General features: G+C 56.6%; 1 protein-coding gene and 1 pseudogene across 1 annotated transcript; one reads left to right on the top strand and one right to left on the bottom strand.

Annotated features, from left to right (window-relative positions):
• Positions 1-834: 834 nt before the first annotated feature.
• LOC122109293 lies at positions 835-2,371 on the bottom strand (annotated as a pseudogene).
• On the top strand, positions 2,321-13,716 carry Ampd2 (adenosine monophosphate deaminase 2). The gene is made up of 18 exons (XM_042678210.1): positions 2,321-2,569; positions 6,185-6,315; positions 6,543-6,673; positions 6,951-7,019; positions 7,117-7,228; positions 7,673-7,859; positions 8,084-8,225; positions 8,336-8,425; positions 8,659-8,788; positions 8,950-9,144; positions 9,232-9,363; positions 9,496-9,659; positions 11,016-11,142; positions 11,232-11,395; positions 11,665-11,785; positions 12,048-12,221; positions 12,388-12,498; positions 12,618-13,716. Exons 1-18 carry the CDS (start codon positions 2,479-2,481, stop codon positions 12,825-12,827), a joined length of 2,481 nt encoding a protein of 826 aa, XP_042534144.1. The 5' UTR covers positions 2,321-2,478; the 3' UTR covers positions 12,828-13,716.
• The last annotated feature ends 760 nt before the right edge of the window (positions 13,717-14,476 follow it).

Raw genomic sequence — 14,476 nt, 5'->3', positions numbered from 1 at the left:
GCTCCATATGGGTGTGGTGAGAATGGGGAGTAACTACACTAACAGCATTAGGACAAGTGGGTGTGGGGGCCAACAGCTCCCACAGGGAGAGAACAGGGAGAGGCTAATTGCTGCTTATAAATTTAATTATACTCACCGGAAGGGATTTCCTCCTCCACTTCCCTTTAGGTAAGATGCTCTATCCCTTGGAAATAAGAAAGATCCTAGCTTGATAAAATCTGCAGTTGTACAAATGGCTCAACTTCCCATCTCCTGATGCTTCCCTCACCTCCAAACTCCACTTCTTTGTAGGCCTCTAGGTGAACCAATTAGGTGTCAATAGGGACCCAAGGCCCAAACAGTAATACACGAACAAAGAGTAGTAACTACAGGCCAGACACAGCTCTAAACGCTTAATTCATTTTGAACCTATGGCCAGGTGCTGGTAGTTCCGCCTTAGCCACTAAAAATTGGAAGCAGAGGTGTGGCTCAAGTGGTAGAGCACCATTCTTGGCGGGGGGGGGGGGGGGGGGGGGGGGGGGGGGGGGGACTAAGAGAGTGCCCAGGCCTTGAATTCATTTCCTAGTATCCTCCCTACTAAGTTTACAAACATCTGCACAGGGAAGTAATTTCTTCAACACAGGTCAGGAAGTGCATGAGGTTTGAATTAGAACCAGACTAAAGTTTAACAACCACAGGAATTAATATGGGAAGGGAAGGCAGCATCGCAAGGCACAGCCTACCTACCAATGCTGCCAGAAGACGAGACCCAGGTGAAAATGCCCAGGATATCTACAGACAGACAGACAGACAGACAGACCACACACCCACACCCACACTGAACCCTGGTACATCCTAACAGCTATCATTGGACTTGACTTTGTTCCAGGCACTGTGCAAAGGGGTTTTACGTTTAATCTTCCAGAGTAACCCTTGATTCTTATTGCCCCATGCCATCTTAATGATGAGGAAGCTGACGCACAAAACTTGCCCAAGACCTAGGCATGGCCTGGCCAACCGCGGCGTGTTGGCTGCCCACGTGGCGCCTGGGAAGAGGCAAGATGGCGGGGGCGGGGCCTGGGCCGGGGGGCGGGGCCTGGGACCCTGCGGGACCCGGGGCTGCGGGGGCTGGCGCCGCGCCCGCGAGGTTCCCGAGGGGTCGCACCTGTTGCTTCGTTCGCCCGCAGTCCGGATCCCCAGATCCAGGGGCACGCCCCGCAGCCTGGCCGAGTTCTGGGTCCGGTCCCCCCGGGGAGCACGTGGGCAGCCCGCGTCTGGAGCGCAGAGCTGGGGGGCCAGGACGCCAGGGGTCTCCTGAGGCCACTCCGGCCACTGAGGTCAGCTGGGGTCCGCCCCCAGCCGGCTGGCCATTTTGAAAAACTGTCTTCCCCTTTCTCGGCGCCAGGGCTGGGGCTGGTGGGGCGACGTGGTGGGGGGTCTGGGCCCCATCCGGCCCCTCTCTCGCCGCCCGGGCTTCTCCGCGGTGCAGACCCTCGCGGGCGGCCCTCCCCAGTGCCCCCCACCCGCCCCGGGGCTCGGGCAGCATGGCCTCAGGTAAGTGTGACGCGGGTGCGGCGCCGAGGGGCTCGGGGACCGGGGTGACCGGGCGGGGGGGGGGGGCGCAGCGCAGCCTGCGGGACGGAGGAAGGCGGCCGGCTCTGGGGAGCGGAGCCCGAGCGTACAGCCTCGGCGGGGGCGGGCGGTGGGGAGGGAGGGGGGGACCCGGCAGGCCCGGGGCGCCTCCGCAGCCCCGCGCGCGCGCGCGCGCCCGTCGCCGGCTGTCCGCCCTGCCTCGGAGGCAGCTTCAGATGGACAGTGGAATTTTCCCGAGACTGGCCCCTCCCTTCTGGGCTGGGATTCTCAGTTCGGCCCCCTCCGCCCAGAGTTGGGGGGCGGGGGTCAGATGGAGAAGAAAAACAAAGGGGACGGGGCTCGGTCCTGGGGGCGCTGCGTTCCCCGGAGTTAACACTGGTCTGGCTGGCCCCGGGAGGAGCGAGTTCTCAGCTTCGGAGGCGCTCACGCTGAGAGTCCTGCTCATTAGTATTTCTCTCCCAGCCTGGCTGAACTAGCCTAACCTGGACTTTGGCTCTTTTGCCTTGGAGCCTTGTCCAGGATGAGGGTTCGGGGGCGAGGCGGGAGGCGGGGAGAGAGAGTTAGTGCAGAGTTTAGAGGCTGGCTCTGCCCCCATCTTCCCCCCCTTCCCCTAGCGCCTTTACCCCCCTCCCCAAACCCCCAGGGCCTGGCTACCTCGGTCACGTGACCCTGGGGGCTCCCGCGGAGGGGAGGGAATGATAGGGGGCAGGGATGGAGGCCCCACTCCCGGAGGTTGCCTAGACAACATCAGAAATCGTGGCCAGGGCCTCTTCCGCCTGCGGGGCGCTGCTTCCTGCATCAGTCACTCCCGCTGGGGGCGGGGCGGAGGAAGGGGTTGGATGTGGCTGATCCGGGCCCCAGCCGGTGCCGCTCAGGCTCCTCTGCTATATAGCCTTGGCTCCAGCCATGGCATCCTATCCATCTGGCCCCAGCAAGCCCAAAGCCAAATATCCCTTTAAGAAGCGGGCCAGCCTGCAGGCCTCCACTGCCTTTCCAGGTGAGTGTGTGCTTTATTGCTTTAGGCACCGGCTTACCTCCTGCCACCTCCTGTCCAGGCCACGCTGGACCCTCAGAGAGGGCACCCCCTCTTCTCTGCAGTGTTGCCTCTTGGCCACCATCCAAGGACTGGCTTGAGTTGTAAGGCAGGGAGACAAGGGAGGGGGTGTCTGAGGTTTCTGTGTCAGGGATGCTGGCCTCTCTGTAACAAGGAGTGGGCGTGGGTGTGGGTGCTGATGAAATGTGTGTGCACACGTGTTTGCGTGTGCAGATGCTAAGACTGCGTATATGGAGTGTGTGTGAATGGAGTGGTGGGGGTGTGTGGGGCTGACTGGTTTGCCGACTGGCCACGCTGATTGGTGCCTGTGCCTTGTACCAGGCAGGCTCAGGCTAGTCTCTGGCAGCAACTGCTTCCCTTCCCCAAGACTCCAGATCTAGAATCCCTCTCTGGCATGCTGACATCTGGGCCCACCCATTGCTAGCCCACACACCAGAGCTAGGGCTTCTCTTGACACTGTCTTCTGCAGTTTGTGCTTGAAGTCTCCTTGGGAGAGTGGGGTGTCCTTGGCAGTCTGTGTGTTGTATGCCTTGCACCTTTGGTTTGGTTCCCACTCCGGGCATCCCGCACCATTCAGAGTTGGTGGTATCCTGTGGCTATGCCCATCTTGTTTTCAGGGCTCTGTCTGTGCTTTCTGAGGAATGTCTGCTGCCCCTAGGACCTGTGCTGATGAAAGACCCACACTCACTTTAGTGCGGACCGGTTCCCTGCAGCTACACTTACCTGTTGTCTGCCTGTCCCTTCCTGCCATTAGAGATGCCTGGTTGGAAGTCTGTGCTGTCTTGAGGATCTGTGTTCTCTGTGCTATCCAGAAGGTGTGGGTCCTTAGGCTATCTCTCAGTTGCTTGCCTTATTAAAGCAGAGACCCAGGTGGTGAGCTCACCTTTTACTGGGGTCAAAGCCTTGGACATCTCTCAGTCCACTTGGCAATGAGTGAGAGGGACTCGATTAAGAGAGGGGACAATGAGGGATCAGAATCTTGGAGTGGGTAGAGTAGCTTTATGGGGTGTAGCCCCTGTTGGCTTTTGGTGGACTCCATTATGAAGTGTGGATATGTCATGATGCAGCCAGGTCCTAGGAGAAGGGACCAGCATGTGCTCAATCTTTAGCCTTGCCTAAGAGATCCAGAGGTTCCTGCCTGTGTGTCACCTCCAGTGAGTCTCAGGCAGCCCTCTGCAGTGGCTTGGCAGGCTGACTGCTAGAACTTGTCCTTCCCAGCATTGCTGTGGAGGTCCCAGGCCACCAGCTAGGAGGGGGCTCCTTCCTGTTGAAGAGCTTAGAAGTGGTCTAGGGCCATATGTAGGGAGGAAGCACATAGGGTCTGAGTTTGGGCATAAACAAAGGCCTTACAGCTTGAGCCTCGGCAGGTGCTCATCTTTCCTCCTTCTTTGTATACTCTTCCCTTTTCCGAGTGAGATGGTATCACCTCATTTCCAGCCCTGCCAAGTTTTGTTCTCTTCATTGCTTTTCCTGCTCAGCTGCCTTGACCCTGATCTGGAATCAGAAAACCTTCCACCTTCTTCATTGAGCATGGGCTCATGCATGACATGTTTTGGGGGTCCCAGGAGTTTCTAATTGCAGCTAATGCTGGGCTCAGAGCCTGCATCTGTCCAGAATACTTCTATAACATTTTTCTCTGTGAGCCGTGGGGCTGTAGCTTGTTTATAGCCTAAGCATTGAGATAAGCAGAGCAGAATCAAGTATCATCCCTGTGTGTGGTAGTCCTTTCCTGACGTTCTCTGGATAGACCAGCTGCCCCCACCTTGACAGTGGGCTTGAAATGGATTAGGTCTAGGGCCCATGAAGTCTGCCTAACTGTCCCTATCCAGATTAAGCCATAGGCCCAGCTGCCAATCAACTCCCTTCCAGCAAAGCCTGTCTCTCCCGAGAAACCCTGTAATCAGGGGATAGTGGTAGCACCATCTAGGGGATAGAGATAGGCAGAGGCGGCTGGCCTGGAGCTGCAGAGTTTGGAGAGGAGGAGGAGGAGGAGGAGGATTGTTCCCTGTCCTTTTCTCCCCTCTTGGCTAGCCAGGGCCTGCCTAGTCCTTGTCCCTTCGAGCTGAGGTTTAAAGGAGGTTTGGTTCCTCCCTATCCCTGCCTATAGCAGCCTGCCCTGCTTCTCCCCCTTGGGAGTCCCTTATATGGCTGGGCCTCCTTGGCATGGAGGAGGTTAAGGCGCTGTTAACTCTGGAGTTCCTCTTGTCTCCCAATTCCTGCTCTTTCCCTGGATTTCTTGGCTCCCCTGAGCTTCCCCAGCCCCTGTGGTGTGGTCATCTCAGGGTCTCCCCTGCTTGCAGCTGCACTTGGTACAACCCATGCCGGCCCCTGAGCTGTCCTAGGGGACCAGCTACAGCTTTACTCGCAAACAGGCAGGCAAGGGGCACAGGGCTGCTGGTCAGCGTGTCTGAACTCTGCAGGTAGGGTCCAGGCAGGGACCAGGGCAAGCAGGTGGCTGGGTCCTGTGTCTGGGGTAAGCACTTCCCTCTTCCCTTTGTCCACCCTTGGGACCAGACTTGGAGGACTAGGGAATGGGCACAGAGACCTTAAGGCATGCTACTTGAACAGAGCCATCATTCCTCCCTAGGGTCAGGGTGGGGGGGGGTAAAGGGTGCTAGATGGGAGCCCTTCCCAGCTGGATGGGAGAGCCAGCTGCCTGTTGGGGAGGCTGGGCTGCTGGAACCCAGAAAAGGTCCTTTCCAATAGACAAGCAACTTCAAGGCCTCACAGTGTCAGCCTCTTGAGAGTGCAGATGAAGAGTTCTGCCCTTGACAGAGGAGAAGAACCCCTGGTTCTAGTAGACCCTTCCGTGGGGCCCTCCATGGGGCCTCTAGCTCAGATCCTGGGGCCTCTAAGTGGTGTACACTGTTTGTGGCGGCTCCCTTTGGAGGGGCAGCCAACAGTGGGAGGCGCGGGCTGGGGCCAGGCCACATCTTGGCAGCCCTGGGGTCCTAGGGAGAGAGCAGGCCTCCAGAGAGGAGAGAGTTCCCTGCCAATCAAGTCCTTCTCTTGCCCAAGGGCTGCTTCGCTGGGTCAGAACTGGGTGTCTGCAGTGGCCTCCCCGAGTCTGTAGGTCTAGAACAGCAGGCAGGGCCCTGCCCTTTGTATAGACCATCCGCAGGTCTTGGGCAGGTCTGATCCTGGATTAGCCACTCTTGACAGCTGGCTGCTAAGGGTCTGGGGTAAGGCCCTTCACCAGTACCTGGTGGTATCTGTGTAGAGTGGGTTCTCCAAGCTTCAGCCCAGCTGACAGGGTTGTCGAGTGAATGAACCCACTTATTCCAAGAGTAGATGAAAGACCTCCACCCCTGAGCCTGGGATGGTGAGGGGGCCCCTGTGTAGACATGAGGGAGAGGATGATAAAGGGGCCCTGAGTAGAACGAGGGTGAGGATGATAAAGGGGCCCTGTGCAGATGTGAGGACGAGGATCTCGGGAGTCCCACTACTTGCTTCTCTGCCTCTGGAGGAATTGTCCACTCTGCGGGGACTGGCCTGGGGAAAACGGGCACCTGAGCCGTGCTCCTCCACCCCTTGACTGTGGCATCACTGTCTCTGCAGAGGCTCGGGGTGGTCTGGGGGCCCCTCCGCTGCAGTCTGCCCGATCTCTGCCGGGCCCCGCCCCCTGCCTCAAGCACTTCCCGCTCGACCTGCGCACGTCTATGGATGGCAAATGCAAGGAGATCGCTGAGGTACCCCCCGGTGCCCACGCCCCTCGCCCTGCACCCTGCCTCTGCTCCCACACCCTCCACTTACCTCACGCTTGGCTGTCCCAGATCCTCAGTCTTCCCAGGAACCCCGGCTCCTGCTATCCTGCTGTTGTACCCCATGTCCAGGCTCTGCAGGGGAGGGCCCAGGGCAGAGGATCTAGGGACCAGGCCACCTGACCTTTCCTCCTTCCCAACCCCTTCCCACCCAGGAGCTGTTTAGCCGCTCACTGGCTGAGAGTGAGCTCCGCAGCGCCCCATATGAATTCCCCGAGGAGAGCCCCATTGAGCAGCTGGAGGAGCGGAGGCAGCGGCTGGAGCGGCAGATCAGCCAGGATGTCAAGTGAGCCAGGCTGCCAAAGGGCAAGCTGTAGTCTGCCTAGAATCCTGTGCTTTCCTCCTGGGGGGGCGGGGGGAAGGGAAGGGGAGGGAGAGTGGTCCCGGGAGGCAGTGGAAAGCTCATTCTTTGGAGCCAGACTACTGAAGTCTGCTTAAATTCTAGATTTGTGTGTCGTCCCATGAGGACAGGTGACACTCCTTGTAGGCCACTTAGCACAATGCTGGGAGCTGGAGCCGCTCCCCTTTCGCTTTGCCCAACCCCTTGTCCCTCTCACCTCTAGGCTGGAGCCAGACATCCTTCTTCGGGCCAAGCAAGATTTCCTGAAGACAGACAGTGAATCAGACCTCCAGTGAGGGCAGAGGGACACGGAGAGCAGTGGGGAGGAGGCGCTGGGGCCCGTCCTGCTCTGGGCACCCATCCCTCACTGCACTCCTCCCTTCCTCTAGGCTCTACAAGGAGCAGAGTGAGGGGCAGGGTGACTGGGGCCTGCGGGAGCGGGATGTGGCACTGGAGCGGGAATTTCAGCGGGTCACCATCTCTGGGGAGGAGAAGTGTGGGGTGAGTATAGCGCTGGAGCTGGGGTGCCGGCTGAGAGGGTGCTATTCTTCTTAACACCTGGAGGAGTGGAGAGTCTGGCTGGGAGGCCCCTGGTAGGCTAGGACCAGAGTGAATGGAGTGTTTCTGGGGTCAGAGCTTGTAGGAGATGAAGTTTGGGGAAGGCCATGAGGCAGCAGGAGAGCCTGAGTTAAGTCAGATCCCAAAGAGTGACATCAAGTCCTCTTTTTTTTTTTTTGTCTAGTCCCAAGGCTTAACTCAGGGTCTAAGCACTGTCCCTGATCTACTTTTGCTCAAAGCTAGCACTTTACCACTTGAGCCACGGTGCTACTTCTGTCTTTCTCTGTTTATGTAGTACTGAGGAATCAAACCCAGGGCTTCATGCATGCGAGGCAAGCACTCTATCACTAAGCCACATCCCCAGCCCTACCGTGTCCTCTTCTCCAGGTGCCATTCACAGACCTGCTGGACGCAGCCAAGAGCGTCGTGCGGGCGCTCTTCATCCGGGAGAAGTACACAGCTCTGTCTCTACAGAGCTTCTGTCCTACCACGCGCCGCTATCTGCAGCAGCTGGCAGAGAAGCCCCTGGAGACACGGACCTATGAGCAGGGCCCTGACACCCCTGTGTCTGCTGGTGGGACCCCCATCCCTGCCACACCCCAACCAAGTTCCCAGGTCTCCTGGGCACTTGAACTTGGGACCTGAACATCTCCCTATTGCCTACTTTTCTTACCCTTGGCCTCAATCCAGCATCTTGGAGCCTGGGAGGGTGGAGGTTGGAGCAGGAGCTGGGACTGTCAATGTCTCTTGCTCTCTGTGAGACCTCTGGGGATGACTTCTGTCTTTCTGCCTTTGCAGATGCCCCAGTACACCCCCCTGCACTGGAACAGCACCCATACGAGCGCTGTGAACCAAGCACCATGCCTGGGGACCTAGGCTTGGGTCTGCGCATGGTGCGGGGAGTGGTACATGTTTATACCCGCCGAGAACCTGATGAGCAGTAAGAGGGGTGTGGCACGTGCTTGGGGACACTATGTGGGAGGCTCCATTGGCTTGGGGGAGGGCTTTGGGCCTGGTTTACCTCCCTCACCCCAACTCCCTACATGCCAGTTGTGCAGAGGTGGAGCTGCCATACCCTGACCTACAGGAATTTGTGGCTGATGTCAATGTGCTGATGGCCCTGATCATCAATGGTCCCATGTGAGTCTCCACCTGTCCCATTCAGCGCCCCTCCCTGCCCAGATTCTCCAGCAAGAGCCCTACCCTGCCTCAGATACCTTTCGCCTGAGCTCATTCTGCTCCCTAGATACCTGACCTCCCGGTGGCCCCCACCTTATATTCTCCAGCCTTCTCTGGGTCTGCTACCTGGGCCCACTCAGGTGCTTCCTCTAGGACCTGAGTTCTACCTTGCTTTCCTCCTTTCTTCTGCCCAGAAAGTCATTCTGTTACCGCCGGCTGCAGTACCTGAGCTCTAAGTTCCAGATGCATGTGCTGCTCAACGAGATGAAAGAGCTGGCTGCTCAGAAGAAAGTGCCACACCGAGACTTCTACAATATCCGGAAGGTGGGCCCTCTGCCCATGGCCTCCTGCGGATCCTGACCCTGCACCCTCCTGTCCAGGGCCCGAGCCATCCCTCTGGCATCCCTTCCCCATCAGCCCGCTGTGCTCAACCTGGACCTTCTCAGTCTCTGATGGACCCAGCAGCCCTGTTCTATGTGTTCCAGGTGGATACGCACATCCACGCCTCATCCTGCATGAACCAGAAGCATCTGCTGCGCTTCATCAAGCGGGCCATGAAGCGGCACCTTGAGGAGATTGTGCATGTGGAGCAGGGCCGTGAGCAGACGCTGCGCGAGGTCTTCGAAAGCATGAATCTCACAGCCTACGACTTGAGCGTGGACACACTTGATGTGCACGCGGTCCGTGCCTGCAGCCTGGCTGGAGGGGGTTGGGTCAGTGCAGGGGTTGGGGATCAGGGATAACCTAAGCTTGCCCATCTCCCCCAGGACAGAAACACCTTCCACCGCTTTGACAAGTTCAATGCCAAATACAACCCCATTGGGGAGTCTGTCCTGCGAGAGATCTTCATCAAGACTGACAACAGGGTTTCTGGAAAGTACTTTGCTCACATCATCAAGGTATGGAGGCAGAGAGCCTGTGTGAAGGGAGGGGGGGGGGCTCATTTGATGAGGAGAGCGAAGAGGCCTGAACAGGTCTCTGGAGCAGTCCTGGTAGAGCCTCTACGTGACAGTTTCCCCCCACCTGTCTAGGAGGTAATGTCAGATCTGGAGGAGAGCAAATACCAGAATGCAGAGCTGCGGCTCTCCATCTATGGACGCTCAAGGGACGAGTGGGACAAGTTGGCACGCTGGGCTGTGACGCACCGAGTACACTCTCCCAATGTGCGCTGGCTCGTACAGGTGCCCCGCCTCTTGTGAGTACCCCTCCGAGCCGCCATTCAAGGTACTTGTGCCTGCCTCCTGCCCGCCTGCCTCAGCTGAGCCCTCTTTTTTAAAAAAATGTTTTTGTTATTACAAAGGTGATTACAGATTGGTTACCTACATAAGTCAACTAAAGAATTCTTTTCTTGGCCTGGGAAGGTGGCTCAGTGGTAGAGCGCTTGCCTTGCATGCATGAGGTCCTGGGTTCGATTCCTCAGCACCACAGAAGCAGAAAAAGTGGAAGTGGCGCTGTGGCTCAAGTGGTAGAGTGCTAGCCTTGAGCTGAAGAGCTGAGGGACAGCGCCTAGACCCAGAGTTCAGGCCTCACAACCGACAAAAAGAAAAAGAAAAAATTCATTTCTTTTTGGACAATGTCACCCCTACCCTCACTCCTAGTTTTTCCCTCCTATCCCCACCTACAAGTTTTTTGTTTTGTTTTGTTTTTTGGGTCCGGTCGTGGGGCCTGAACTCTGGGCCTGGGCACTGTCCCTCAGCTCTTCAGCTCAAGGCTAGCACTCTACCACTTGAGCCACAGCGCCATTTCCGGCTTTTTTCTTTTTGCGTATGTGGTGCTAAGGAATCGAACCCAGGGCCTCAGGCATGCAAGGCAAGCGCTCTACCACTGAGCCACCTTCCCAGCCCCCCCACCTACAAGTTTTGTAGTTCATTTTCAACAGAGTGTCGTGTGAGAACCAGCCTCCCTGAGGCTCTGGTGGAGGGGGGCAGTCCACCCTATGCCTACTAGCCGTATTACACTACCGACAACATTTGCTCCTCTTTTGTCCCTCCATTTCTGTGCCTTCTCTTACCTACCCAAAGACATATATAAATGAACAAAGGAGACCAAAAGAAAAGAAAGCATAAACATGAACAAAGAAAAAAGCCTCTTGTTTCCATTTCCAGAAGTTCGTCTCGATAAATGTTTTGTTATGATCAGATGCACATAGACATTGCACCTCTGTGTTCCTTCTCTGAGAGTATTCTCCTTTGATTTCACTGTGTGTGAATGCCTAAAGTCCTGTACAATTTATCACAACCTAGCGTATTTTAGATCTAGCTTCCATATATGAGAGAAAACTTAGTCCATTTATCTCTCTGAGCTTGGCTTAACTCACTTAACATGATTTATTCCAAGTCCATCCATTTCCCTGCGAATGACATAGGAGTATTCTTTCTGATCCATCCGAGCCCTCTTGAGTGTTAAGGAGGGACTTCCCAGGCTCATCCACAGCCTGGCCTGCCCTAACAAGCCTGCTCTCCATGGCTCTGGCCGTCTGACCCTTCCTGGGCTTCCTGATTGTCTCCTGTTGGCCTCACTGCACTGGTTTGTTTACTGTCTTAACCTGCAGTGATGTGTACCGTACCAAGGGCCAGCTGGCTAACTTCCAGGAGATGCTGGAGAACATCTTCCTGCCTCTGTTTGAGGCCACCATACACCCCGCCAGCCACCCAGAGCTGCACCTTTTTCTGGAGCATGTGAGCAGCAGCATGGTTGGGGGGAGGGCGGGCAGCCAAGTGCAGGCCCCATCCACACGTCTGGGGCTGACCACTGGTTCCTGTGCCAGGTGGACGGTTTTGACAGTGTGGATGATGAGTCCAAGCCCGAGAATCATGTCTTCAACCTGGACAGCCCTCTCCCTGAAGCCTGGGTGGAGGAGGACAACCCCCCCTACGCCTACTACCTGTACTACACCTTCGCCAACATGGCTACCTTGAACCACCTGCGCAGGTACATGCACCTTCCAGTGCTGAACCTCTGCTCACTGTGGGGTCCGCCCATCAGACCTCACCCTGGGCTCTCTGGACTAGGGACTCTGTGGACCCTGACCTTTAAGCCCAGGCCGATTTGATTCTTGTCTCTGCTCCTGGGCCTCACCTGTAATCCTTCCTAGCCAAGGATCCATCCTTGCCTTCTAATCCCACATCAGCAGAGTCACTTTGGGTGTGGGGCATGCTGGGGTTAGGGCTGTGAAGCTGAACCTGTCTTCACCCCCCCAGGCAGAGAGGTTTCCACACGTTTGTGCTGAGGCCGCACTGCGGGGAGGCTGGGCCCATCCACCACCTGGTGTCAGCCTTCATGCTGGCTGAGAACATCTCCCATGGATTGCTTCTGCGCAAGGTCAGGATCTGCACCCCAGCTTCTCCTAGCCATACACCTTCCTTTGAACCCTTTGGGCCCCTTCCACAACCAATGGGCTCCTCACCCAGCCCCTCACATAAGTGGTATTCTGCACCCCCCAGCCTCTACTCTGGGACCCCAGCCTAGATTCTGTTTAGAACCATTCTCACACTGGGTCCAACATGGACCCAGTTGTGTCCTGGATCACCCAGATTTTCCAGCTTCAAATCCGCCTGACTGCTCTTCCCTTTCACCTGCACAGGCCCCTGTCCTGCAGTACCTGTATTACCTGGCCCAGATCGGCATCGCCATGTCCCCACTCAGCAACAATAGCCTCTTCCTCAGTTACCACCGGAACCCACTGCCTGAGTACCTGTCTCGTGGCCTCATGGTCTCATTGTCCACAGATGATCCCCTACAGTTCCACTTTACCAAGGTCAGAGCCCCAGTAAGCTGCTATGCTGTAGCCTCTGGCCCTGGGGTCTCTCTGGGCTGGCACTGCCCCCTGCTGGTGGAGCACTGCAGGCTAAGTGGCAAGTCCTACAGGGGAGGGAGGGGCATCAGGTCAGGGGACCTGGTTAAGGAATTTTGGCCTGTGCCAGGAGCCACTTATGGAGGAGTATAGCATCGCCACTCAGGTGTGGAAGCTCAGTTCCTGCGACATGTGTGAACTGGCCCGAAACAGCGTGCTCATGAGCGGCTTCTCCCACAAGGTATCGTGCTGGCCCACTAGAGGCAGGCTTTCCCCTCTTCTTCATTTAGGGTCCAGGCTTCATCGATAGGTTGATTGGGAGCCGGTTGCAGCTCTGCTCCTTGCTTGTGTCTCCTGTAGGTAAAGAGTCATTGGCTGGGACCTAACTACACCAAGGAGGGTCCCGAGGGCAATGACATCCGCCGCACCAATGTGCCGGACATCCGTGTGGGCTACCGCCACGAGACTCTCTGTCAGGAGCTGGCGCTCATCACGCAGGCCGTCCAGAGTGAGATGCTGGAGACTATTCCAGAGGAAGCGGGCATTGTTACCAGCCCAGGGCCTCAGTGAGCCTGGCCCATCTTACACCTTGATCATGCCTTGTTCTCAGACCCCTCGCGCCCTGATGTGGTCTCTGCATGTCTCCGTTGCTTTTTTCTTTGTTTCTGTCCTGCATGTCTCTTGACCATGTCCTGTCCCTGGGCCACCTCAGTGAAAATGACATCCAGGAATCTTCTTTGCCACTGTCTTGGCCCAGATGGTGCCTGATAGCCAAGATTTAAGGGCTGGCCCGGCTGGTGGCTCTGTGCCAGCATTCTCAGAATTCTGTCTGGCTGTCCTATGGTGTCTTCACTGTCTATAGGGGAGCAGGGAGTGGAATGGCTGGGTGGGACTGGCCCTTCTAGCCTCTCAGGTCCTACCTGGGCAAATTCCAGTTTTATCTGGAGCTGAAGTTCAGTTCCCCCTACCTTGTAGATGCGACTGAGGGGAAGGTAGGGGGCCTGTGCATCTCTGCTGTGCTCAGGCTGCGGAGACCCTGGGGGGCTCCAGCAGCTTAGCACTGTGTGGATTTGGGCTTGAACTTGCTCAAGGCTCCAGATGCCGCCAAAGGGATGGACTTAGACCGTAGAAATGCTGGACCACTGCCTGTGCCAGTCTCTGCCCAGCAGCCTTCTCCATTCTTCCCTGGCCCACATGCTCCTCCTCTGGTGTCCGCTTCTGTGCCTCTGTAGGAGGGGCGGCATCCCTGTGCTGTCTGGGCCACTGCAGCTGGAGGGTGCTGGATCTTCTAGTAACCCTGGGGGTAGTTTCCCCTTTGTGGTCCCCAGATCTCTGACCAGACCCCAATCCCAGTTGGCCCCTGTGTTGTGTTCTCCACTGAGGCCTTTGCTGTGAAAAGCAGTGTTTGATATGACCCATCTTTCCTAGTGCATGAGAAATAAAGACTATTTAAGTAATGTGTTGGGTGGAGTGTCTGTTGGAAGAGGGAGAGCTGTGGTATGGGGGCAGGGCCACTCTGGATAGAGGTAGCATGTGTACATGTGCGCATGTGTGTGTGTGTGAGAGTGAACAGGGTCTTGGTGATGATGTTCAGGTGAGTCTCCAACTTTCTGTCCTGCCTCAGCCTCCTGGGTGCTGGAAGTACAGGAATGTGCCAACATGCCCAGCAAGCGACAGGAGAGCTGCCGGACGTGTATGGCATATGGGTGTGCACCTGACAGCTGTAGGAGAAAGGAGATAACCCAGTCATCCAGCTTTCCTCTGAGGAGGACCTCTCAGGCCCCAGGTGGGGGTCATCCCTGTCATACCAGCCTGGATGAAGCACTTCATACCACCTGGCACTTCTTTGTACTTCCAGATAGATATTTGGCACTTTTTACACCATGCTTAGCTGGATGGAGGCAACTGGAACGGGTTTCCTACAGAACCTGTTTCCACTGCTCTTTGTAAGGCTCTGAGGTAGGACGTGTGGCCACAGACCCAAGAGCTCTGAGGAGTGGGTGATGACAAGGGTCTAGAACAAGCGATGTGTTCAGCCTTACGCTGTCTGGCAGCATCTCCTTGCTTCCAAGGTTGCTGGAGTTGATTGTCACTATACAAGAGGCTGGGGATGTGGCTCAGGAACCAGAACACCTGCCTAGTGAACACAAGGCCCTGAGTTCCATCCCTAGTGTCACAAAGAGGAAGCGATATGTACCAAGCTGTACACAGATCCATGT

The sequence above is a fragment of the Dipodomys spectabilis genome, unplaced genomic scaffold, assembly GCF_019054845.1.
Source record: "Dipodomys spectabilis isolate Male_0828 unplaced genomic scaffold, ASM1905484v1 ptg000002l, whole genome shotgun sequence".
NCBI classification, from domain to species: domain Eukaryota; kingdom Metazoa; phylum Chordata; class Mammalia; order Rodentia; family Heteromyidae; genus Dipodomys; species Dipodomys spectabilis.
The sequence above is the reverse complement of the archived record's forward strand: the minus strand, read 5'-3'. Positions and strand labels throughout refer to the sequence as shown.

Coding starts and splice junctions, on each gene's coding strand:
- Ampd2 (XM_042678210.1), top strand. CDS start 2,479: ATGGCATCCTATCCATCTGGCCCCAGCAAGCCCAAAGCCAAATATCCC. Junction 11,143..11,231: donor TGCACCTTTTTCTGGAGCAT/GTGAGCAGCAGC, acceptor TTCCTGTGCCAG/GTGGACGGTTTTGACAGTGT. Junction 12,222..12,387: donor TACAGTTCCACTTTACCAAG/GTCAGAGCCCCA, acceptor GGCCTGTGCCAG/GAGCCACTTATGGAGGAGTA.